Source organism: Centrocercus urophasianus, unplaced genomic scaffold (genome assembly GCF_019232065.1).
Source record: "Centrocercus urophasianus isolate 14NV4802_14NV808 unplaced genomic scaffold, USGS_Curo_1.0 seq_25, whole genome shotgun sequence".
NCBI lineage: Eukaryota > Metazoa > Chordata > Aves > Galliformes > Phasianidae > Centrocercus > Centrocercus urophasianus.
The window spans coordinates 9,496,575-9,524,316 of NW_024884811.1; the positions used below are offsets into that span (position 1 = coordinate 9,496,575).

Sequence of the window (27,742 nt, forward strand, 5' to 3'; positions counted from 1 at the left end):
GACAGGCTGAGGGAGCTGGGCTTGTTCAACCTGGAGAAGACTGTGGGGTCTCATTGTCACCTTCCAGTTTCTAAAAGAAGCCTACAAACAGGAGGGGAGACAGCTCTTCAGAGTTGAAGGGTAGATAACAGCAAGGCAAGGGGAAATGGTTTTAAGTTGAAGGAAGGGAGATTTAGGCTGGATATCAGGCAGAAGTTCTCTACTATGAGAGTGGTCAGGCACTGGAACAGGCTGCCCAGAGAGGTTGCGGATGCCTCGTCCCTGAAGGTGTTCAAGGCCAGGTTGGATGGGGCCCTGGGCAGCCTGGTCTAGTATTAGATATGGAGATTGGTGGCCTGCAGCAGGGGGGGTTGGAGCTTGATGATGCTTCAGGTCCCTTCCAACCCAAGCCATTCTGTGATTCTACATGTCTTATGTCTTACATGTCTACACAATTGAGAACAGTGCACAGCCAGTCTGGTAAGAAAGAAAAACGCAATACTTCATGCAATCGGCTTGCTCCAAATTCATCTATCAAGCATTTGGAAATTTTGCATCAGTTTGTCAGTTTCACCATTTCCTGGCAAAGTGGACAGTTTGTACTTCTTTGCCTCCCAAGCTGAAATCAGAAGTGCCTTGCATAGCATCAGCCAAACTGTGTACCTCCTCACAACTCCTAAGGGAAACTCCAACTCTCCTACTGACCCAGATTCCAACAGTCTAACATGGAAATGCTTCTCTAGACGCACACACTAGCTGCTGAAAAACACTCATATCATCTCAAAGCTGTATCAGAGTCCTCAGTGATCTGTATAGGAAAAAGACAACAAAAGAAAATTTGCCCTTCCTAGTACAGAAGGGAACCTTACCTCTCTGTAAGAACCAGCTATTGCCAGGCGACTAAGTAGTTGTGTACAAAGTGAACGTCCAAAGAACATGCATACAGAAACAAGCCTAAGTAAGCAAGATGGCTCTCAGGTGTCCCTGATTTTAGAAACACGTTATTGCAGACTCAAGGAGATCTCACATCTCCATTATGCAATGGCAACAGACTTTGGTAAGCACTGAATTTGTAATGGAGCAGTACAGTACACTGACAAACTGGCTTAATTTTTTTTCCATCCTTGCCTGAAGGTCTTTCCTAGGTGGTAACACAAGCTCCAAAAGACAAGCCCCAGAAGTTGCTTTAAAATCTTTAAATACAAACTCTCCCGGGGTAGAAGAAAGCTGTCAATACCTACCAATGCTTCACATAGTGCCAGACCACCTTACAAATTACTGCAAGCATCCGTCTAGCAAAAGTTTAGCCAGATAATCTGGGGAAGGCTGAACAGAGAAATCATAGAATCATAGAATCACCAAGGTTGGAAAAGACCTAAAAGATCACCCAGTCCAACCGTTCACCTATTCCCAATAGCTCCTACTAAACCATGTCCCTCAACACAACATCCAGTCTTCCCTTGAACACCCCCAGGATCAGTGACTCCACCGCCTCCCTGGGCAGTCCGTTCCAGTGCCTGACCACCCTTTCTGAAAAGTAATACTTCCTCATGTCCAGCCTGAATCTCCCCTGCTGTAGCTTGAAGCCATTCCCCCTGGTCCTATCACTAATGACACGAGAGAAGAGGCCGACCCCCAGCTCACTACAACCTCCCTTCAGGAAGTTATAGAGAGCAATGAGGTCTCCCCTGAGCCTCCTCTTCTCCAGGCTGAACATTCCCAGCTCCTTCAGCCTCTCCTCATATGGCCTGTGTTCCAGACCCCTCACCAGCTTTGTTGCCCTCCTTTGAACACGTTCCAGGGCCTCAATGTCTTTCTTGCAGTGAGGGGCCCAAAACTGGACACAGTACTCGAGGTGCGGCCTCACCAGTGCTGAATACAGGGGAACAATCACCTCTCTGCTCCTGCTTGCAACACTGTTTCTGATGCAGGCCAGGATGCCATTGGCCTTCTTGGCCACCTGGGCACACTGTCGGCTCACGTTCAGCCGAGCATCAATCAATACCTCCAGGTCCATTTCCTCTACGCAGCCCTCCAGCCACACCGCCCCCAAGCCAGAGATCAAGCCCAAGCCCAAATCCAGAGAACAAAACAACCTTGCTCAAGCTGCAGTACAGTTCATTTGATTATTGTAACAGCATGAGGAAACCTGACTAACCCTCAGCCTATTTATCACCCTAAAGAGTCAATAATTCTTGGTGCTCAACAGCTATAATCCTTAATCAGACCAGAACTTTCATGCAGCTGAGGAAATTGATTCAACCACTGCCTAGCAGCAAGAACACGGAAAAACAAAGACAGCCTTGACTAACACACTTTTCAGTTTCTAGCAGCCATCAGTTGAAATGTAACCACTAAAGTTAAGGACCTCATCACAAATAAGTGACTCCTTTCTTTTTTCCCCTCCGGAGGTAATTGCACAAAAGCATAACATTTTATTTCCATGACGCTTGATTACATTTTTCAAAGACTGGGAATAAAGAACAGCAAAATTCTACCTTAGATTCCTGATTGGGTCCAATATGTATCAGTGGATTACTTCATTGCAAACAACACTCTCTTCAGATGCCAGCTTCTTTCACTAGCTGAGAGAATGCTGTGTACAAGTCAGTAAGGAAGGTCTGCAGGTTCCAGATGATGTAAAGGAGTTTCAGCGCCCTGCTATAAAATGTACCCTTTGTAACAGCAGACAGTGCATGCCTTCATCAACAGATAAGAAAAACAGTGAGTGATTTAACTGTCTTCCTTTTTAAAACAGTGGAGTGTCAAGATAAGGTTTTCTGCCAATAAAGAAAGGACTGGGCAGAGAAATGGCAGGCAATTACAGCAAGCCATTCAGCAGTTCTATGCAGCACTGATTTATTTTAGGCCCAGTGCTGACAAACCCTCAAGTGGAAAGTCTTTAATACCCAAATCTTGAGAGAACCTGATGAAGAAATGGACAAACTTAGTCACAGCTAAGCTACTAGAGGAGACACTATTGCTGGCATTGAGCTAATTAAGCAAAAGAAACAAGCAGTGGCTGTATCCTGGGAATGGATAGTTTAGCTGCCCTGGAGAGGAACAAAGCCATACTAGAGACATACTAGTTACGTACTAGAGAATCCAATATCATTTTGCTTTATATCCTCATACACAAAAGGGAGGCAGGCAATGCAAACAAATGCTTTCATGCATTTTATGAAAGTAAAATACAAAAAAATCTTGTTTCAAATGACACTTCTCAGAACAATGTAAAACCAATAGAAAATGGAGTTCCTCAGAAGACAAGACTACCAAAAGAACTTCTTAAAGGGCCAAAAAAAGAAAGCCAATGTGTTACTCACTCACTGCAAGTGAACATAACACAACCCAAATCCTCAGTGAAAACATCAAAGCTTCCCCACTTCCACCTCTTAGTGCAGAGAGGTGTAAACTGAATTAACAGAGCAGGCTGCTAACTATTTACAGTAAGGGCTATGCAGATCTTTGATAACAGCTCCTGCACTAGCATGAAAGGCCAAAATAATTCCTTCCTGAAAGCATTAACTATAGAAGTGATGTTTGTCATTAAACTGTAGAGAAAACATTTAAAATTGGTCTATGTACCAATTTGCATAAAATTAGTAAAAAAAAATAGTAGCGAAGTAAGTATATTCACATGCAACTTAGTAGCTAAGATAGACAGTAGATCCTGCTGTTCAGATGCAACAACCAAAAAGTGAGTAAGTTTTACAAAGGTATCAAAGTTGGTTTAAAAAAACGCTGGACAAGGGAAAGAAAAAGAAGATGCTTAAGGCATAAAAGTAGCAAATATATCATTATTGATACAGCAATTTTTTCTTCAAAAAAATTATCCTCTTAAATTTGCACATGAAAACAACTTATTTAAAAACACTGAGCCAAAGCTGACTACTCCAACACTTGCACGACTGTTCCAAAAAAAGAAGAAAGTAGAAAACAACTTCCTAAATAAATACCTTATTTTAACTAAATAGGCACATATTAAAAGCACATGACCCAGAATTGTTAGATGTCACCCTATAAAATGTCTTTCCCTAAAAAGGGGTAACCAAGGAAAAAAAAAATCCCATTTTCATAAATACATATTCTTTAGAGTTTAAAACTGTGAAGTATTTACATAAAAAGCAGTACAATTCAAAAATATCTTAAGGAAGAAATGTCTATACATAAATTGAGTTATAAATATTCATGACATCACCAAGAGTGGTTGTGCTTGTGGATTAATGCTGCAAAGTCTGTACCACCTTGCAGAAAATACTTTTAGGAAACGTAATGAACTACATGAACTAGAAATAACACTAGCTTTAAAATGTGTTAAAGACACACCTCTGTAGCTACAAAAGCAAGATCTAGTGATAAGAACAGTTTGTCATTCTGAAATGCAGTGATTACTACTAGTGTACATTTAATATAAATCCAAACAAAGTTTACTAGTCTTGAAAACAACACTCTTGATGCTAAGCACTGAGACAATACTCTATATATATCAGTTTATTTTGCATGTAGAGAACAAAATCTAGTCAGTGTAATAATTTTTCTGCTTTTAAATAGTAAAGTGCTTATTTTCCCACAAGAGTTTGTTCAATGTGAGAATACTGGGTCTTGCAATATCCTATAAAGCTTTCAATTTAAAGGTTACTTATAAAAATAAAACTAAAAAAAAATAAGGAAAAGAGTTTTAGTGCCCCTTGCTCATTTTACCAGACACGCAATTTGCCCTTTTCGCATATAAAGTGAATTCAAAAATTTCCACTATAAGAAAAAAATGATTTGGCAAGCCAAACACTGTGTCAAGCTGCCTGTTTTATCTCTGTAGATGTGGATATTTTAAGACAGAAGATTTGCAAGACATTACACAATTATTCTTGCTTTTATTATTAAATGAGAAAGTCTGAATTGTTACATTGTCCCACTGGTAGTCAGAAATGCTGCAGCGATGAAGACAGTCAATGCTGGGTCAACCCAAGTCCTCATTCTACAACATCTGTTTACAAAGAGATTATAGTAATGTTCAACACACCCAACACAACATTCCTTGCTTTCTTCAGAGTGCAGTTCCATCATTCTTCCTCTAGCAGGGCATGTTACTACACATATATTTTTTTTGGACAACACATCCCCATATTTTCCTGGTATCAAAAAAAGCTTCTAGAGATGTTACAGAAATCTTCATACATCATCATCATCTGATGTATCACTGCTGCTTGTCTCAGAATCTTCATTTTCCAGAGCAGATTTGAAAGTGCTGTTTTTCCAGGGGCTAAACTTAAAATTACAGATGAGGCCATTTTTCAAAATGCCATTTTTCCGTAGTCCATTTTTTCGTAACTAAAATGGGAAAATAAAATGTTTTTAGGGAAAGGATGAACTAAACACAACAATCCACTGAATTTCAGCATTCTCTGTATCCAATCTATAGGCTACATTGCATCCAGAGCATTATTGGTTATACACGCATATAAAGAAAAATTCACAGAATCACAGAATTGTAGGGGTTGGAAGGGACCTCCAGAGATCAATGAGACCAACCCCCTGCCAAAGCAGGTTCCCTACAGCAGGTCGCACAGGTAGGCATCCAGGCAGGTCTTGAACATCTCCAGAGAAGGAGACTCCACCACCTCCCTGGGCAGCCTGTTCCAGTGCTCCGTCACCTCACTGTAAAGAAGTTCTTGTGCACATTTGTGCAGAACTTCCTATGCTGCAGTTTCTGGCCATTTCCCCTTGTCCTGTCTCCACTCACCACTGAAAAGAGTCCGGCCTCGCCATTCTGCCCCCCACACCTTAGATATTCATAGACCTGGATCAGGTCTCCTCTCAGTCTTCTTTTCTCAAGGCTGAACAGACCCAGTTCACTCAGCCTTTCCTCATAGGAGAGATGCTCCAGGCCCCTCACCATCTTTGTGGCCCTCCGCTGGACTCTTTCCAAGAGATCCCTGTCTTTTTTGTACTGGGGAGCCCAGAACTGGACGCAGTGCTCCACATGAGGCCTTACCAGGGCAGAGTAGAGGGGGAGGATCACCTCCCTCGACCTGCTGGCCACGCTCTTTTTAATGCACCCCAGGATGCCATTGGCCTTTTTGGCCACTAGGGCACACTGCTGGCTCATGGCCAACCTGTCGTCCACCAGGACACCCAGGTTCCTCTCCGCAGAGCTCCTCTCCAGCAGCTCATCCCCCAACCTGTACCGCTGCATGCAATTATTCCTCCCCAGATGCAAGACTCTACACTTGCTTTTGTTGAATCCCATCCGGTTTCTTACTGCCCAGCTCTCCAGCCTGTCCAGGTCTCGCTGAATGGCAGCACGGCCTTCAGGCATGTCAGCCAATCCTCCCAACTTCGTATCATCAGCAAACTTGCTGAGGGTGGCCACTATCCCCTCATCAAGGTCATTGATGAAGATGTTGAACAAGACCAGACCCAGCACCAACCCCTGAGGAACACCGCTGGTTACAGGCCTCCAACCAGACTCTGCACCACCAACGACGACCCTCTGTGCTCTGCCAGTCAGCCAGTTCTCAACCCACCTCACTGTCCACTTATCTATCCCACACTTCCTCAGCTTTGTTATAAGGATGTCGTGGGAGACAGTAACAAAAGCCTTGCTGAAATCAAGGTAGACTACATCTACCGCTCTTCCCCCATCCACCCAGCATGTGACAACATCATAGTGAACCCTTGGTGAACCTATGCTGACTACTCCTGATAACCTCCTTTTCTCCCAGTTGTCTGGAGATGGCATCCAGCACAAGCTGTTCCATCACCTTTCCAGGCACAGAGGTGAGGCTGACTGGCCTATAATTACCCAGGTCTTCCTTCTTGCCCTTTTTGAAGACTGGAGTGACGCTGGCTATCCTCCAGTCTTCAGGGACCTCCCCTGTTATCTAAGACTATCTATTATCTAAAAATGATGGAGAGTGGTTCAACAATGACCTCCGCCAGCTCCCTCAGCACATGTGGATGCACCCCATCAGGTCCCATGGACTTGCGGAAGCTTAGTACTGCCTAGGCACTCATGCACCTCCTCGTTCCTGACTAAAGGGAAGTCCCCCATTCCCCAGACCAGGGTGTGGGAAACCTGAGGGAGAGCCTTTTCACTGAAGACGGAAGTACCAGCTAACCAAGAACTTCTTCAATTGCACTAAGCCAAGCTCCTGCAGTGATCAAGTATACCCTCTTCCCATCCACTTCCTCAGATGTTTTCCCCAGCAGCCCCTCCTGTAGGGCCCCTCCTGTGACCACAGTCCTTTTTTCAGGAAAAAAAAAGTAGAATGTCTAGATTGAGGAAAATGCAATTCATTGGGCAATTTCCAGTGAAGCAAGACAAGGAAGCTGCACAAAAACCACGACTGAAAATTTCTTTTCCTCAGATTGAGCTGAAGAGCTAGAAGTCCTGTGCAAGCCTGCAACTTGCAATGTTGAAAATAAGTACTGCTTTCCCTATCTTTTTAAACCAACTTCTGAAAGGGCAAAGGAAGCAAGAAAAGAAAGAAAAAGGGTGCTGAAATGGCATCATCTCTAACCATCAGAACTACTAGAGATTCTCCTCAAGATTAGGTACTTAGAGTGGGCAACTGTAAGTTCATAACGGGACATTAGTGTACCATTACCTGTTCACTAATGACTTGGAATTCCCTCATCTCGTCTTCTGTTAGTGGAGCATAAATTTCATCATTTTCACTATCTTCCTGCCAGCCCATTTCCTTTAACAACCTTAGAAATAAAATAAGAAACATGAGGAAATTTCTACACACACAAAAACAGTTCAAGCTCTTCCTATACCAGTGTAAAAATGTGTAATGAATGTATTAGTTCACCATTTTTTAAAACAGATTTCTAACCCAATTTTATGTAAAAATTTAAGGTAAGTACTATAAGCATGAAGTTACCAGATTCTTCACAATTGATTCTGTTATGCCACTGTATGTTCGGGTATAAAAGCTGCAAAAACTAAGCATTAAGAATGTGTTTTATAGATAAAATATTAATTTCAAGTGAATATCTTCTCCATCACTTGCATGTGTCAAGCACTACACTTCCTGCCATTAGGTTTCACGTGTCAAATAAATGCAGCTCCCTCAATAAACCTAGTGAACATGCTGGCACAGAAGTCAAATGTCCTCACTCCGGGATCATTTCTAATCAATGACAACGCTCCCAGACATAGCTGCACTTAGCATAAGATGACAAAATTTCCAAGTAAACTCTAATGGAAATCAGGCATTAAAATATAAACATATATATATACCTATATATTATATTTATATATATATATATATATACACACATAAAAACAGATATTTATTTATGTATTTTCCTATTCTGTTTCAATTGGATGGGTGTTCACCAGAACTGCAGCAATAAATACAGCAAAAGAGAAAACAATTTGGAACATGCACAAATTCAGCTGTTGATGCATGGGGTTTCTCTTGAATGCTTATCCATTGTTGGCACACTGTGGACTTCACAGCACATCAAACTACAATCTGTGTTCTCAAGATACGTTATCCAAGGGAAATGACTTGAGTACAACCAAGTGACCTTGGCTACCACTATCATATTCATCATATTCCTAAGATTCAAGATGGAAGAAAGTGATACCTTCATTTTAAGGCGAGACATCTACCTAAGATAGAAAAGAAAAAAAATATTTCTGGTGGAACAGTAGTGTACCTCCTCAAAAATAGTGTTAAGAGAAGATTCACACTGAGGCACAGTCTGCAGACTTCCTTCCTGGATAACAGAACAGCTATGAGAAGTGCTGCTGATGTCCTTCCACGTGACTACAACTACGAACAAGTTTTGGGATGCGGGGAGGAAAAGAAATAGAGACACACTTCAGAGTGTGCCTTCATTTGAGGCATCCAAGGATGAAATAATCAAACGTTTCAGCCAGTGCCAAAAATGGGACAAGAGTAACCATGCACATAGAAAATGCATTTAGATGTGAATGTATTGTGGAAACAGGGTTGATCACAGGCATGTCCAACCCACAGGCTGCATGTGGCCTGCTCCCTGCCCCAGGCCATCACAGTGGCAGCCCTTCCCTGCTGAGTAGGCCAGCCTAACCCCAGGCACACACCCACTGCCCAGCAACAAGAAAACAACAGTGTGCGGTCAGCGCTGTCTGGGCTGAAACGAGGGCATGGAGGGGTGCAGTGCAATGCCAACTCAAGTTACACAAAATAATGCATTTTTATACACTGGCTAAACACAGTGAACAGCAAGAAGTATGCAGATGTTTCTTGATTAGTGAAAGGAATCTGAAAGCAGTTTCAAGATTGCCAAAACAATCATCAATTTATGTTTGTGACCCCATTTTCAGCCAGCAGAAATAGACTACCTTTAATTTTCAAATAAACTACATAGAGTTGCAATCAAATATTCCACTCAAAAATTGGATCATGTCTCATTATTAGGCTTTCCTCTAAGTTCTATCTTAACAAAGAAAAATCTCCCTCACTTCAGAGTCATGCCTTACTCAGTCATTGCTCTTCGGTAGTGCACACATTTATGAACAGTTATTTTTAAGGACAACGCACTGGAAGAGTAAAATTTCATCAAAAATCTCTGACGAAGACCTTGAGAACTGACAAAGAATTGCAACCACTTCCATCAACCAGCCTGATGCATTAGTTTTACATAAACAGGATTCAATATTCCACTTGTTTTAAGGTTTCACTCCTCTTTTTTTCCATAATGTTTTGATAAAAAAAATATTATAAATTATTTTCTTACTGTTTCTCTCTCTATATACATATATATAGTAAGAAAATATTTTTATATATTATATATACAAATACATATTTTGGCTGCTCCAAAAGTAATGCCTCATATTTTTTTATACTTGGCCATAACACCACAAGCAGATGTGAATGGTATGGCAGTAGAGATTGAACCACCTTCCCACCAATATTCTGTTACATTTTGTTGCCATGTGACAGATGGCAGTAGAGGGACAGTCTGACAAAATGATGTCATGGAAATGCGAATGAAGCTAAGGCGTGTCACTGAATTCCTCCACACAGAAACAGCAGCACCCACTGATGGGTTCACCAGGGGGAGGTCATGCCTGACCAACCTGGTAGCCATCTACAATGTCATTAAGGGCTGGGTAGATAGGGAGAGGGTGCAGTGGATGTAGTCTACCTTGATTTCAGCAAGGTATTTGATACTGCCTCCCACAACACCCTTATAATAAAGCTGAGGAACTGTGGGATAGATGAGTGGACAGTGAGAGGGATTGAGAACTGGCTGACTGGCAGAGCACAGAGGGTGGTGATCAGTGGCACAGAGTCCAGTTGGAAGCCTGTATTTAGCAGTGCTCTCCAGGAGTCAACGCTGTGTCCGGTCTTGCTCAACATCTCAATGTCATTAATGAGGGGATAGTGTCCACCCTCAGCAATCTTGCTGATGATGCGAAGCTAGGAGGAATGGCTGATACACCAGAAGACCATGCTGCCATTCAGCAAGGCCTAGACAGGCTGAAGAGCTGGGCGGAAGGAATCAAATGAGATTTAACAAAACAAGTGCAGAGTCTTGCACCCAGGAAGGAATATCCACACGCACCAGTGCAGGTCAGGGGATGACCTGCTGCGGAGGCACTCTTCAAAACAGGACCTGGGTGTCCTGGTAGACAACAGGTTGGCCAAGAGCCAGCAGTGTGTCCCAGTGGTCAAGAAAGCCAATGGCATCCTGGGGTGCATTAAAAAGAGCATGGCTAGTAGGTCAAGGAAGGTGATCTTCCCAATCTATTCTGCCCTGTTGAGGCCTCACCTGGAGTACTGAGTCCTATTCTGGGCTCCTCAGTACAAAAAGGACAGGGATCTCCTGGAAAGAGACCAGCAGAGGTCCAGGAAGATGATAAAGGGCCTGGAGCATCTCCCCTTCACTGAGGAAAGGCTGAGCAACCCGGATCTGTTCAGCCTTGAGAAAAGAAGACTCAGAGGGGATCTGATCAATGTCTATAAACACCTAAAGCGTGGAAGGCAAAAGGACAAGGCCAGACTTTTTTCAGCAGCAAGTGGAGACAAGACAAGGGGAAATGGACACAAACTGAAGCATAGGAAATTCTGCACAAATGTGCGTACAAACTCTTCATAGTAAGGGTGATGGAGAATGGGAAGAGGCTGCCCAGCGGAGTTGTGGAGTCTCCTTCTTTAGAGATATTCAAGATCCGCCTGGACCATCCACACAACCTGGTCTAGGGAGCCTGCTTTGGCAGGGGGGTGGACTTGACGATCTCTAGAGATCCCCTTCCAGCCCCTACAGTTCTTTGATTCTGCGATATTTCTGGAGACCAAACAGTGGATGTGAGCACAATGAGGCAGTAGGTGGTGCTTTTCAGCAGTGACAACAACGACCATCTGCTCTGGTGCAGGTTTTGACAAGCATGCCATACTGGCAAAAACACATAGCTAATCATGGTGACTACATTTAAAAAAATATGTTTTGTAGCTGAGATCTTTATCAAACAGAGTTGCTGTGCTCATTGTATCTGCTGCAGTTTCCATGGAAATAGATAGGAGACATTACATTTCGAGCAACCCACGTATATGCAGCCCAAGACAATTCCTCTTCAATATGTGTGGTTCAGGCAAGCTGAAAGGTTGGACACCCATGGTTTATCTTACGGTGAAGACACTGTGGCATTTAATGATGTTCACATATTTTCTCACTGAAAAGATTCTGCCAAAAGGATAAGCAGCTTCTTCAGGCAAACCAAACACATGTAAACCTTGTATCTTAAAGGAAATAAACACTGTTTCACAAAAAGTAAAAAGGATTCTAATACCATATGCCAGAACTGGTGCAGGAAACTGACACTCTTAGTTGGATAACAGTGAATATATTAAAACAGAGGTTGTAAGATGATTCAAGTTGATGCGTGATGTAAAACCCTGCCTAGAAAAAGTTCCAGCTCCAAATACAACACAAGTGCAGTGAATAAATGCGCAAGTGACTAAAATGATATCACTAACCATTATTAAAACCACATTAAAAGTCCAGAACTGTAGAAGAGGGAGAGAACAGCACTACTGAATCTGCTTAAAGAAGTTAACAAGACAATAATGGAAGTCGCATCCTCTGTATTGTTTAGAGGCAATTAGACAATGTGACTGCTAGGAAAAGTGATACCATCAGAAAGCAGAACAAATAATACATATGTCATCTGAAACTTTTATGACAGAATATATCCACTTGTATACACATACAAAAAAATACTTTCAGTGATATCATTTTAGCAACAATAATTTGTTATAAAGTCTTACTGCAAGCATGCTAGAATGTTAGCAGTATTATGTATAATTAAGTGGATAGCTACACTGCTTCTGTTAATAAAAGTAAAGTTCAGGACAGTAGTTAATTAACTTAAGCAACATCATCTAAAGCTGACAGGACCACTGCATCTTTAAAGCAACATTAGGAACTACACTTAAAAAACTACACTTCAGTTTAGTAAACTTCGCACCAGCAGGATAAGCAGGATAATCAGAGCACTGTGAAGCCTTCTGTAGCAGAAGGAAAACCCAAAACACATTTTGCACATGTGCCAATTCATTATTAGACATGCGTAAGATTCCAGTGAGTTGGTCACTTCAAATTCAGATTTCCTCTAAAAAGGCTTACTGTAATACCTGTTTACATTCCACAGGTCACAGTCAAGAGCCTAGTACAGAGTACAGAGGCACAATATCTCTGGAATATCACAGAGAGGCTTGCCTAGAAAACTTATGAAGGCAATTCAAAGTAATTTAAATTAACCAGTAAGAGTTACTTCGGATTGAAGTTACAACTTCAATCTTCTAGTCAAAAATTACTGCCAGCAGCCATTAGCAGCCCAAGTTTTCTGTCTCCATAGCCAATGGGTGGGAGAGGAATAACATACAGTCACTGTAAAAAGACTGTGTATTTCATTAGTTACCAGAAGCAGTTTAAAAGAGCTCACAACCAGCTCATCTCCAGACTTGTGCTATGACTTTCCAGCAGGGCTATTCTCATCTCTCTCATGTTACTATTAACTTCAATCCTCTGAAGTTTTTTCCCTTTCCACTGCACTGTCTTACAATCCCACTAACTGCATCATAACAGCTATAAAAATAATCTTTTATTTAGTGACAAGGAGTTTTATATAATATGCAGCATTTAAAGCATCATTAGAAGAGATAGGAATGACATGCACTGTTCCTCAGAGATAAGCAGATCCATTTGCTTTATTTTTTTTACAAGGAAATAAATTCTTAGTAAAGCAGGTTAAAGATGACAATATATATAAGGCCTAGTAGAAATAAAGTAATTCCATGCTAAATTAGTATTACTAAAATTAAATCTTTCACAGTATGCTTAAAATACATTTTGTATTCTCAATTATCAGATTCTGAATTCTAAGCTAGTAAGAATTCAAGGCATGATTACTTACGACGAAAAAACATTTTATGTAAGAAGCACATACCTATGCTCTGCCTCAAGCGAGCTTGAAAGAATATTTGCCTGAGGAAAAGCTGAAGATCGAATGACCTGTTGAGATGTAATTGAAGCATTGCCATTCTGTTGTGAAATTTCATTTTCAAAGTTTTGGTTTATATCTCTCTTGTGATGAGTACTGTTGCTTTTATGCAAGTTAAGGGAGTCGCCATCCTGTTAAAATATAATATATATATTTGTATTGCATAGTTCAAAAGTAAATTGCATTCTGAAAGTGCTGCAGTTGAGTGATTCTGCTGAATTTAAATGGAGAATTACATTTCAATAGCACTACAATACATGGACACTACACAACTCTTAGGTTATATCACTGAACTAGTAAAGTAGAAAGCAAGTCCCATGCTCTGCCTCAAGCTTTTCTACAAAGTTTTAAACATGTCTTAAAAACTCAAGCTTATTTGTAAATGTATGAAAGTTATCTGTTGAACTTAAAAATAGGGTTCCTAACTTAATAAATATTGTGCGAGTCGGCAGAGTTTGAAAGCACAAAGGACTTGGTTTAAAGGGTAGGTCACAGCCACCACGTATCAACCAGAAAACTCACCTTCTGCATGTTCAGACTCCCTACATTCAGACTACACCCACAATACTTCTCACTCTGTTACTACAGTGGTAACTTACTAGCCATGACATACGAACTTGGAAGAGAGTTTGTTAAGAAAACGAATTGTTAGGGTTCACATGGCTTGTTGAAGTTCTTCAATCCTACAAACCTAAAATGCTTCTTCGTATTCTACTCTTCCAGCAATTTCTAACTCTTACTCAGTAATTAGCCAAACAGCCTCAGAAGTCTTAGCAACTATAAGAACAGAGCATGATCATTATCTAAGCTAGCCCCTTTTTGACAACAAAAGCCTCAGAGCTGGCATAAAACACCACTATCCACAGCAGCAGGTAATCACTCAATCAGCAAGCTTCGCATTGTAAGTAATCCTATTTCTGAATATAGGATTGAGACCATAAGCAGCATTTCCCTTTCACTCAGTGATAGCTGCTTCCAGAAACTTCAGAATGCACACCCAAGATTTCTTAAAATTTAAAAGATATCCCAGTAAATACATAGTCAGCTGTTGAATCATAAACATGGAGAATTTAACTCAGATTATCAGAGAACATTAAAGAACTCTAATGTATTAAATGTACTGGGGCAACAGAGCTTCCTCCAAACATGACTCAGCTGCCAATCACCATCTGCCACGTTATTTCAGTCCCCATCACTGTGGAAAGTAGGACAAGTTTTACTGGCACATGATTGTTTGTTTTGGATTTTTTAACTTCAACTTCTTTCTTTCTTAGTTAAACATCAATGGCAACAAGATACCTGTAATTACTAAATACTCCAACCTGTGTGTAACATACAAATGTCCAAGGATGTTATGACTTCTACTGCTAAAAACATTTTTTTTTCCACTCAAATAAACTGTCTCTGAATAACAGCTGTGTACAGTGGGACAATCAAACACATTTGAACTTCAAGTACCACGAAAATATTAAGAACTCAAAGCAATTCTAGGAACTCAAACTCCTATCATGTTCACACAGTAATTTCCACTATTTCACACTGTTTCCCGAGATCTTTCTAAGCTTCAATCAAAAATTCTTTGCATTTCTTAAACACCACTGCATCAGATGTCCTAGAGTGCACAGAAACAGAATGTCTAATGAAAAGATACAGCTGATACATACAGCCAAGTTTTATTTTGCCCAAGATCAAAACAATGTCAGAAAAGTCAGTTTCACTTTCAGGAGGAAAGCACAGTTGCACATTTTCTTTTTCTTTCATATCTCTGAATCAAAATAATTCTTTTTCAAAACCAGTTTTTGTTTTATTGCTCACATAATCACTTCACCCTAAATAACATATTACTTACTAATACCCATACTACATAAGCTAACCCTGCTTACGGCTTGTTACTTCCTGGTAGCTGAGACATGAATATTCTCAATGCCAGCCAGGCACTACATGGAGTGATCCTACATGAAAGAAACCTGACAAATTAACATATACAGCATAGGTTTCCTAGGTATCAATTGGGAAGCAGAAACAGGCCCCTTATAATGCACATAAATAAAAATACTGCTCCTATGTCTACATTAGGAACAGAGAGAGCTTCTGGGTATGTAAGAATTCTTGTTAAAAAGGAAATAATCTGAAAAGCAAAACCAAGTTTTTCCATTAATTATTTTTCTAGGATTATTAACAGCCAAGATGCAAGATACTGCCCTCCTGAAAGATTAGGTTAGTGTATTAAGTTTCTTTATTCTTTTTATTGAAATAGGTTGCCCAGGGAGATGGCAGTTATCACCTCAGAAAGTTTACAAGAAAAGGCTAGATGTCACAATAAGTGACAATGTTTAGCGGACACATGGATTGATGTTTGGCCTAGGGAGGTAGTATTAGTGGTCTCTTCCAACATTAATGATCCTATTGCTGCTAAAGGCTAAAATGTCCTTGGGATTTTTACATCTATCAACAAATCTGGCAGTAGAAAAAACAAATCACTAAGACTCAGTGGAGAAAGTAGAATTCAGAGCAAATCCATCTAAAGCTAAGTCCCTTCCTGCACCCAGAGATCCAGGATCACAACTGAACAACCGCTCAGAGGAAAAAAATACAGGTTACTTTCAGTCTGAACCCATTACTGCTGGGTATACAAGGTATGAAGAAAATTACCTTCTCTTGCCCAGCACTCTCATCCTCCTGTTCTTCTTCCACTCTATCTCGTTTCAGTGCTTTCAAAAATTCACTCTTCTTATCAGTCCGCATTCTTGTCAATTTTGTTAAACGAGGCTGACCAACTTTGTCAACAGGGGATGAAGAATTTGACCAATTACACTAATGTAGGGAGTGAAATAATAACAGTACTATTAGAAGTACAATCATTTATAAAAGACTGAACAAAAGACACAAAGCTTCTCAGGAACTAGTACCGCATGTATAGCCAGAGTCCAAAGCAGAGGGAAAATACTTTTATTTTAGTGTTTATGCTCGTCACACACAGACAAAGGGACTCAAGTTTACAGAGCACTGCTAATAGTTGAGTTACTTCACTATGTTCACTCCAAACCAAACCTACAAACCATGCAGTATCTGAAGACCATCAAGATACCTTCCACAATACCCACTCTCACATTTACTCCAAAAAATATATTTATTTAATACAGTTCAATATAAAATCTATTTATCCATTTATTTAACCAAACAAGTTAAAAATTATATACACGCGATTAAAATTACAGCCATTGCTTTACCTCTCTCACTGCATTCTGGGATACAGGAAATGCTTTGGCAGCTGATTTGAAAGGACTGAAATTGCCACTACCACACGAAGATTCATGAGGAAATGGATTCACAAGTTTATTTTCTTTTGCTTGGCTTTTCCACTGTGCATGCTTAAAAATATATAAGGAATCATTAAATACAAGAGGATTATTTTTAAAAATCTCAAAAAAATGACTAAGCAAAAGCAAAACTATTACAACTGTTTACAACCGTAACTTCACATAAACGTGTTTTCTTGTAGAACAGAGACTGTTTATGAGCAATTCAACTTCTCACAAATGCTGTTTATGCTGTTCATATAAAGAGTTAGATCTAAAAATAATTAAAACCCTCATATCTGATGTATTAAGATAAGAAATATGAGAGTCTTCAACAGCTGCAATCAATGTTTTTAATGCATTAAGTCTGCACAGTCAAGAACATTTCCATCCATTTTCCAAAAGATGCTCTCAGGAATACAGAAATTCCCAGACAAAAGCCGAAAGATGAACCTGGAAAAATGCTTTTGGAATGACACCAGATACCCACATCAAGAATTGGATTAAATTCTGAAGGTATTTTTAAGCCAGTTATTGCTCTCCTTTTCTGTTAAAATTATACATGCAAAAAGCAATGCTATTTCATAAATTAAAAATATCATTCTCGTGTGGACAAATCTCAGGCTTCTCAAAAAATGTGAATGAGAAATAAATGGAAATTCAATTACAGTAGAATTTAAAAAAAAAAAAAAAAAAAAAAAAGCATTTCGAGTTACTTCTAGGCTACATGGCTCTTCAAGTATTCAATACTTTCAATACTTGAAAGTATGCTTTAGCCACAAAATTCTCAGGGGTGAAACAGCTCTAATTCTGAATGTGCTCTTTTTTTCCCCTCCCAGCATGAATTACATGTAATTCATGCCAACACATCAAAGACTCACCTTTGCAGATGGAGTGGCAGGTTTAGGGACCAATCCTTTATAAACATTTGTGCCAGTACCATTTTTTACTGGCTGTGAATGAAGATTTCCTACTACAGGGAATCCAGATATCTGCAGTTCTTTTGTACTGCTCTTTTTAATGACAAGCATCCTTGAAGATCTGGATTTAGGGTTCAAAGGATACTCTAAAAAAAACAAAAAACAAAAATAAAAAAACAAACAAACAAAAATTCTCGTGCATGTATACACAGTGTTAAATTTCTAGTTCACAGGTTACTGGATAGCCATATGGTCCATAGGCATGAAAGCAGTCTTCAAGGTTAGGGTGCACCAACACTGAATATAGAAGGACAATCACCTCTTAATAACTGATTATGTTGTGTTTGATGTACCTCAAAATACAGTTTGCCCTCTTCGTCACATCTTCAAAAGAAAGTATGGCTTTTATATTTTCCTCTAAGATTACCAAAGAATTAGTATTTGCATATTAACAGCTCAGTTTAGAGCCAAACATACCAAACTGAGGCCTCTATAAACACGACAGGAGTACATGCAAACTGCTCCAGACACAGCACCAGCCAGTTTATGACCTCCATGTCATGGTTTCTCGTCAATCTTTTCAACAGTTCTAATCAGTAAGAAGCATTCCTTCACAAAGCTAGAAATCACACCACTAATACCAGTGACCTACTTTTAGCACATTTCCTCTTGGGAGACAAATTCTTGACATCCTTACAAAAAGATGCACACTCATTCTGGGCTAAGAATATCAGCTGTGGCTGCATCTAGAGACCAGCAGATTTATATCCAAACGGAAGTGTTACCTCTCCTACAGGAAGATTCTCACACTGCAATAATACTGAAACTTCCTCAATTTCAATCCACATTTTTGTAATATCCTAAAAGAAATTCCCATATTTTGAATAAAGCATTTTTTTTACATTTTTGTATTCAACATCAAAAATACTCACCCCACACACCTGCTGCTGAAGATTTATTCTGGCTTGGCTCCCTCTCATATTCAGGATTCAAAGATGGCTGAAAGGAAAAGATATCATTATTTAAAATGAAATTTTAAAAGCCTTGAATCTTAGGACCAATTAAATAATCATGACAGTATCTGCTGCCCAAGATTTTTAAATGGAGACAGAATATTTCCTCTGAGCACCAGATTTATCAATGCTCACTTGTTTCTATTCTCCAACATTCAAGCAACAGTCAATACCATTATACTAACTACCCACGGAAAACAAAATAAAACAATGCAAAATCCAAAAAAAAAAAAAAAAAAAAAAAAAAGGTGTATTGCTCTTCAAAGAGAAAGCTCTGCTTTCCTCTTACACCTTAGAATTCTAGCTTGAAACACATAATTCCAAATGGTCAGAAAGACCACATTGTTAGTACTTTACATTATCAAGTAAGGTAATTTCATAGACCTTAATACATACATATGCCACAGTAAACCACGGCAAAAGACTATAAATTCAGAAACTACCCAGCTGTAGTTTCACTCTATAATAAAAAAAATGCAATGATAAAAATGGGAGAGTAAGAAGAGAAACAAGTAAGTGGACAAATGACTCATATCCCCTTTCCTATGGGAAGGGTGATCCCTTATATGATGATCTGTAACTGGTGAAATCTCATGAAGTAGCTTGTAATGGACAAAATGGCACTTGCAGAAACAACGTAACCTTGTGTATTATAATTAGAATTAACTTACAAAATCCTCAGCCTCAAATTGTTTGGGTGCTTCCTTGTCTTCTTTTTTCCCAGGGTCATTATCAGGTACATTGTTCTCATGCAGTCCCTGGCTTTTTCCACAGTGGAAAGTGCTGGTACGAGAGCGGGAACCTCCGCCATGGTATCCCCCACGATGGTTTATATTTTCTGTACCATTTCTGCCTTGCGAACGCCAACCATTCTTCTCTTTTCTCCCAAAATGCCCTTAGATTTTTGAATTTAAAAGAAACATAAGTAGTTTTGGAAAAACAAATCCTCTTCTGCAAAACTGTTAGAGAATTTAAGCAAGCAACTCTATCTATACTATGGGACATAACTGCATAGTGAACTTAAGCTTTCATTCACCATAACCAGCAGGAAAGACTCATATAACAGTGATGGAAAAAGATGACAGAAGTCCAATGTAATGATCACTCAGCCTCCTTTCTTGGCTTTTCATTTACATGTTGTTGGCCGAAGAATTAACTCCACAGCCTTCTTAAAAGAAATGGACTACTCCAACCAGCAACTCCAACTTTCTGTTGCCTCTGTTTTACTACAGAACACAGCGCTTAACACAGAGCTAAGATATTTTTTTCTAGTCAGAATGCTAGAAAGCAATGATGTAAATGCATTTAAAACATTTCATGAAATCTGAATTATACCTCCATTAGCTCGTCCAGTGTTAGCATCAAACCCATCAGAAGAGTTGTGCCTTCTGCGATTTGCTTCATAACGATTCTCTGTCCATGAACAATGCTCAGAATGCTTCTCAAAGTTCAACGATGACTGTAAAGAAAATATATGATTAATAACAAGAGATGAATTATCAGAACTCTAACATACGTATTATACAGTACATACAATTTTAAAAAAGATTTTGGGAGATGATACAAAAATTCTCAAGTATAAGCATGTTCAAAGTTATGTCATCACCCTTTAAACCAGTAGAATCAGAAGATATGTTTTCCACTCCAGGATACCAAAAAACACTAAGGACCACGATTGTGACACAAAGCAAAAATGCAAGTGTTTATTTAAATTTGGCAGCAGAATGGAGACAAGTGATGTGTTACAGTAGAGGAAAAATTTTAAAAAATTAAGGAAGGATGCAAGATCATAGTTGGGAATGGAAGGCAAACATTAAAATTTATAACCTGAAAGAACTGAAGCAAAATTGAGCACTGCCTTAGACAAGAGTGGGAGTGACACATTTGAGGAGATGATGAAAGCACGTGAAGAAAAAGAAAAAAGCATAATCTGCAAGGCTTTATAAATACAAGAAGTTCTCGTCATGGTAACCACTTGCCATATGCCACTAGATCCACAAGAGATACAAAGACCAAAAGAACACTATTAGAGAAAACCCTCTGCTACAAAACAATCTCTTTCAACAGTCACCACCATTAGCTATGCAGTTTCACCAGCCATTAATGAGAGCCACACTGACAAAAATCTGCTCCAACAGAAATGACCCACTGCCACCATCACCACTGCTAAAACACACCACCTACTGCCACGCTGTGCTCATGTCCACTGCTTGGTCTCCATCAACTTCAGCAAGTATCAATGAATGCCAGTGGTACCACTTTTTTCCACATGGGGAAATTCAATGACACACCTTCGCTTCATCCACACTTCCACATCAGACATCACTGTATCAGATTGCCCCTCTGCTGCCACCTGTCACACAGCATAAATGTAACTGGATACTGGAGGAAGGTTCAACCTCTACTGCCATACCACCAACATCCACCTCTGACATCATGAACCAACATAATAAAATAGGAGTCATTACTTCAAAAGGAGCATTACAACATTAACACTGACACTACAGAATTCAGACTAATAGCAAACGCAGCTCTGCTTTTTACCATTAACCCATATGATGCATCACTTACAAATGGCGTGCAACTTTTGTAACTACAAAGATAAACACTGAAAATATCATCATAATACAGCCATGAATGAACATGAGTGAAAATGTAAGCCCCAAAGTTAAATTCAGTTGTTATCCATTAACATTAAACATGTTCTAGTAACATTTTAATTATTCCACTGATCAAAATAAGTAGGGAAAAAAAAAAAAAAAAAAAAAAAAAAAAAAAAAAAAAAGGAAGCCACAGTAAGAGATTTTGCTACTCTGGAAAGTATCCTGAAGAACTTTTTCCCCACCACTAACTCTATCAAGGGACCAGCACACAAAAATTCACTAGTTCTTCCATTAATACCAATTGCAGTACTCAAGGCGCTGTTCAAAATCCACTATTTGAAATTCAATCTCAAATAAACAATAAATATATTTAAATATGAAGCATGCATTATCAAATTTTATAGAAGTCCATCTCCATTTGAGACCTGGAAACTTCGCAAACTTGGAGGTGGGAGAGAAAAGAAGGGAAAAAACAACCACCCAGTCAAAAAGCCACAAAAAATTGTCAAGTGATTTATGTGGTTAGTAAATGATAAGGAATCTCATTATCAGTTATAAGCAAGCTTTGAATTAGCCACTACAAATCTAAAAGCTCCACACTTGCTGACGGTAGGTAACATTTTAGACTATAGCTTTGCATGTCAATTTACATAACATAACCTACTAATATCGCCTTCGGAGTTTCATTTCTTTTAATAACCTTGAAGAACAATCACACTCAAAGTATAAGTGATAACACTTCATACATACTGTTCAAGTCATACTTGATACAATTCATCTGGAGCTGCTATGTGCAAAGATCATGCAGTTTGCATTTTCCCCACAAGATGGAGATATCAATCTATCAAAACTCCTGTTGCAAAGAACACAATAAACTTTGTAATCAAAAGGAAATTTATCAGCAATTTCTGTAAACTGAGAAATTATCTGACTCAATTCAGCCGGGCAAGAAAGAAAGCAAAACAAATTTCTGAAGCGTAAGTCTTACTGCTTTAACACAAAGTTAACAGTTAACCTTGGGAAAAAAAAATTAAAAACGTCACCCTTCTGTCTGCAATCGCCTCAGATGCATTTTACAGAAATCCTTCCAGAAAAACTTTGTTTGTATTTCAAGATGGCTTCACTATTCACGTCAGCCCAATTACAGTACTGCACTGATGCAAACATATTATTTCCAGGCCTGAACTAAGGCTTTTCAGTAGTTGACTACTTAGCTAAGTATACTTTGCTATGTAAGTAACAGGAAAATGATGTAAAAATTATCATTCAGAAGAAATCAGTATCAACAGATGAAGTGGATTTCAGTCAGAATGTGAGCTGTATCAGTCATATTAATGAAGTTGTTTTGGTTTTACGATTTTTGGTTATCGGTATTCCACATCATAACACCATGTAGTGCTCTGGGAGTCAAACTGTTAATGCTCCAGTTCCGGGCACCAGTCTGGAAGAGAAGAACCACCACATTCCCCAGGGGGCTGTGCAGTCAGAGAGCAGATATAACCCCTGGCAAGGTCACCTGATGCCACCTTCTTCATCTGCTCTCCTCCCTGCTGCTCAACCAGACTGCACATCTCACCTTAGTGCTATGGTGAGGCCTATCCACCTTTCGGACACTCTTATCATATTTATTAGCTTGGATTCTAATTATATTGTATAATAGTGTGTTACCTTGCATTCCAGTACCATATTTAGTAAATTAGTTTGTTTCTCCTCAGATCATTCCTACTGCTTTTAATTATTTTGGGGTCCCCAGTTTCCCTTTCCTGGAGGCGCGGGTTCATGAAATCCCATTCATGGAACTGGGCCAAACCAGCCCATAAACCGTTGACAGAAAGCACACTCATATTCCCAATTTCATTCCATTGACTTTTCTAACTCTAGCATTTACCGGCATGAGGAAACAGCCCTAGCAATCCAGGCTGCAGCAGGACCCAAACCTCCCCAAGAAACAGTTTCTCACAATGCCTCTTCTGGGAAATATAAGCTGAAAGGGCAGAGCTCAGTTCCTTCTTTTCAAGTCTACTGATACTGTTGCCTCATCCTTGCTCCACTTTGCATGAGACACTTCCTATTTCATCCCATCCTTCATCTCTGCATGAGACGCTTCCTATTTCATCCCATCTTTCATCTCTCTTATTTGTTCTTCTCTGCAGTTGCCTTGTTCAGATACAGGAAACATCAAAAACATCTATTCAAGGAATTACTGGGGGTGGAAAATCCATACAGGTCACATCTGCAATCCCTCTTATATAGAAGTGACAGAATAAACCTGATTATATAAATTATGAAACACTACACATGGGTAGAACAAATAAGACTGTTCAAGTGTTTAGTAACCAAAGGGATCACATATCACAAAATGTTCTTCACTGAAGGAAGGGCTAACACAGCAGACATCGGAGCAGAAGTACCATAATAGAAAAAACATACAGCTACCAAGTTTTTAGAAACAGAACCACAGAATGGCCCGGGTTGGTAGGGACCTCAAGCATCAAACTCCAACCCCCTCGCCACAGGCAGGGCCACCAACCTCCCCATTTAATATTAGACCAGGCTGCTCAGGGCTCCATCCGACCTGGCCATGAACATCTCCAGGAATGGGACATCCACAGCCTCTCTGGGCAGCCTGTTCCAGCACCTCACCACTCTCATAGTATAGAACTATACAGAACACACAGCTGAGGAAGGAGTTGACAAAAGACAACCCATTCCATAATTACATAGATTTCGTAGTACTGGTGTGCTGCTGGAACCCCAGTCGATAATGTCAATACAGCGGTATAAATGTAAGCATGCAAGTAAATCTCTTCCAGTACATTCTTGGAATAAGTGGAGATTAAGTGCTTTATTGTGGTGACATTAAACTAAGCTCTGTTAATTACTTCTGTGGAAAATACAGACACTGGAAAGAATAAATTACAGAGTTAACTTCAGTAATCAAGCTGAATAAAAACAAACATTACAGGAACATCTGAAAACTGATAAGCCTGATGTTCCTTTAACAGCAACTGAAAGCTGCTGCTAGACTACTCAAAGAAGTTGCTAGTTCTGTGTAGAAAAAAAATAATACAAAGAGGCATAAGTTAAGGACACAGAATTTAAAAAAAAAGGAAAAGAAAAGAAAATGCATGTGTGCACATGTGTGTAGGTACTTAAGTAACACAATGGAGACATAACCAGTGCTGAGTGCTGACTGTGCAAAGGCCTATTTCCATATTTGAAAAAGGCTAAAATTTTCATGAAAATGAAATACTAAAAAAAATTTACACATTAAAACAAAGCACTATCATTCTCATGCAGACACAGACATTACTTTCAAAAGATTAAAAGAAAGGCAGGTCTACAGATAGAAATACAAAATAAATGACAGGAGGTTAAAATGCTCAGTGCTGCCTTTACTTCTGCATAAACACTAGTTTGAAAGGATAGAAAGATAGGCCAGAAAAAAAGAAACATTTATATGAGTGCCATATATTCAAGAATAGCTAAAAACCATAATGATTCAGGGATTGCTATTTCTTATTCTCAAGCTAACTTCTGCATTTTTTTAACTGAGTAGTCATAGCCTAGGTGGAACAGGCATAGCGAGGATGCACAATTACCATCAACAACTGAAGAGGCATTACAGAAAATCTATTTCAAAATCATTTTTTTTAATCACTTGACTAATCAAATAAGAAAAAGTACTCTCTAAAATGTATATGACACAAAGCAAAACCAACAGCAAGATCATCAAGGACATGCCTTGATCTCATTTCCTCTAGCAATACATTCATTTCAAACTATCAATAAAAAAAATTTTAACCCAAGAACAGCTCTGATAATCTGTGCACATGCTTCATTCCTTGAACTCCACTATTCAAGCAGAAACTCCAGAGGTATAAACTTGATAACCAAGGTTCAACTATTTAAATTACAACAGTAAGACTTTCCAGGAATTACCCTGTTATCACTCTTCCCACATTCATGAACAGACACATTTTCGTAATGACCAATGCTATGAGATTTAGACCTGTTTATTAATGAAACTGTTGGATCAGAACTACAGAAAGACATACCTTTGTTGACGATGGTGGAGTAGGAAAATTAAGCCAGGCTGGAGCAAAGTCATGCTGCGCCATTTAGGTCCAGTCTCTCCAAATCAATGAAACAAGGCTTTAGCACCTCATGGCAAGTCCCTGTAATTGGGAAAAAAAGGAAACAGGAAATGAGTGCTTTTCAGATGTTTATCTTACATGAATATCACACCTGTGGTGTTTTGATCATTAATTTTCCTATGTTTTCTTGTATTATTTTCTCAGACAGATGTGGTTTGAAGTCTTACTTAGCTTTACTTCATTACATCATATTTATCCTGTTATTACTGAAGAGTCACACTAAGGAAATTCTTCATAAAGGTCATAAAAATATAACATTCCTTCATTTTCCCCTAAAAACAGGATAAAGGATTTTGTGTAAGGTCTGATTAGAGAGATACGAAAAATTATCACATTAGAATACTTTCTAGTACTGCCCAGAACAGACAGCAGGAGCTTCTTTATTAGCTTCCTAGAAGAAGCTGATTTTTCAAATTAGCCCCCCAAAATTAGTATCAGCCACCATGTCAAGATTCCTCAAGAAAAGACTAAAATGCCTATGGTCACCAAGAACCCTGTATTTTCTCAAGACTGAATGGAAACACAGCCAAAGTATCTAGAGATTCTGTCAAAATCCAGTAGGGTTGTCTAGTTTGAAAATGGACAAGATAACGACTTAAGTCAAAACCCAAGAGTACTTTTTCCACCTAAAAGCAAAAAAAAAAATAATCTCTCAGTAAATAGAAGAATGCAAGTTAATACAAATTACAGTACTTAAAGCTGAACTATAGCACTGAAAGAAATGGATGAAATGCTGACAGGATTACAGAGTTAACTGAATCAGGCTCTTCAGCTAGATACTGTAAAACTGTCAATGATTAAAATGCGTTTCAAGTATCAGATAAGCAGTACTAGAAATTCAGCTAGTAAAAAGGATTAACATCCAAATGCAACTGTAACAACAGGGAGAGACAAGGTATTGCACAGAGATACGCATTTCATGTCTACGCATAAGAAAGTGTGGATCAGCATGCACAGACCTGTGTTACTTAACACTGCTGTAATTTGAGTAAACTTTACTAAAAGCTGTGGAATCTGAACTTTGTAACCAACAATAACCAATAATTATTGTTGCATTCTGGCCTGAACTGGGCTATTTCAGACTTTCAGAGAAAAAGGAGAGCATTCCAACATCTAAAAGAAGCTTAGCAGCCTTTAAGTGTTTAACTGCACTAAGTTGAGTTGCTGATTCTATTTTATGTCATGACCTTATACTAACCTTATTTAGGTATCTATGCTCAAGAAATATTTAGATGCTGTACTGAGGGATATGGCTTAGTGAGAACTGAGAACTTTTCCAACCTTGGTGTTTCTATGATATCATAGTTAAATTATAAAGCAGGATGCTCCAAATCAACTAGACTACAATAAAAACAAGTATGAAAGTATGTGTCACTCACTTAACTTGTCTTGGATTAATGTACTGAAGTCATCCAATGTGTTCTCCTAAATTAACCTCAACAGAAATTTCATTAAAAAATTATAAAAAATCCAATTACGTATGACTACAAAACAATGAAGTTCTAGAGTCACAGAACCATTACAAAAAATGGCTTATCTTTTTAACTTATACTAATTAATCATGATCAGTAACCACACAGAAAACAAAAAATAGTGTACGTTATAAAAGACAAAACAAGCTAAATTAATAGCAAACTAATATGAACGGGCTAAGAAAAAAAAAATCTCCCCCTTCTTTCCTGAGATATAGCTTTCTACTCCAACATGCAGAATTGTGAAATCTTTTGAAAGGATCAGAAGAGGTATCAGTCCTGGAAGATCAGGACAACAAAAACAACAAAATAATTTTCAGACAAGAAAATTACTGTCTTAAGAAACAAGAAGAGATTCAGTACAAACCAGTTAGTACATATAAAAGGATCCAGAAAGTGTTACCAATTTTTTGGTGAGTCGGACATTAGGTGTGGGACAAAGGCACTAACACTGTTCTTTCTTAATAAATAATTGCAACTGTTTTTAGAAAAGTAGTCAAGCATAAGTCAAACATTACTATTTAATCAACTGCCATGAAAAGAATTTGTGCTTAATTCAGTAACATTCCTAGCTGCCCAGCTTTGACAACCCAGTTTTCATTAGAAGCAGGAACTCTGTTTAGATGATCAAGCAAATATTCAATAGCTTTAGGATACTTTTCAGGAAGATACTCCTGCTAAGCTGAAAACAGATCTCAAAGTGTGAATGGAAAGCCAGAAAGACTACTCTGGTGATTCAGGCAGAACTTGCAATGCTTAAACCACTTATGGCAGCCCTGTAGAGAATGACTT

The 27,742-nt window shown here is 39.0% G+C and overlaps 1 protein-coding gene across 1 annotated transcript in view; it reads right to left on the reverse strand.

Moving 5' to 3' along the window:
* Window positions 1–4,836: 4,836 nt before the first annotated feature.
* The window catches only part of GPBP1 (GC-rich promoter binding protein 1), a 32,027-nt gene continuing 9,121 nt past the window's right edge, over window positions 4,837–27,742 (reverse strand). Inside the window, exons 2-11 of the mRNA XM_042825861.1 lie at window positions 25,380–25,499; window positions 20,054–20,177; window positions 19,390–19,613; window positions 18,638–18,704; window positions 17,667–17,851; window positions 16,717–16,857; window positions 16,139–16,300; window positions 13,433–13,617; window positions 7,590–7,692; window positions 4,837–5,310 (exon numbers count right to left, since the gene is read on the reverse strand). Of these exons, the coding sequence (XP_042681795.1) occupies window positions 5,152–5,310; window positions 7,590–7,692; window positions 13,433–13,617; window positions 16,139–16,300; window positions 16,717–16,857; window positions 17,667–17,851; window positions 18,638–18,704; window positions 19,390–19,613; window positions 20,054–20,177; window positions 25,380–25,442 (1,413 nt within the window). The 5' untranslated portion in view covers window positions 25,443–25,499 and the 3' untranslated portion in view covers window positions 4,837–5,151. The remainder of the gene's footprint in view (window positions 5,311–7,589; window positions 7,693–13,432; window positions 13,618–16,138; window positions 16,301–16,716; window positions 16,858–17,666; window positions 17,852–18,637; window positions 18,705–19,389; window positions 19,614–20,053; window positions 20,178–25,379; window positions 25,500–27,742) is intronic.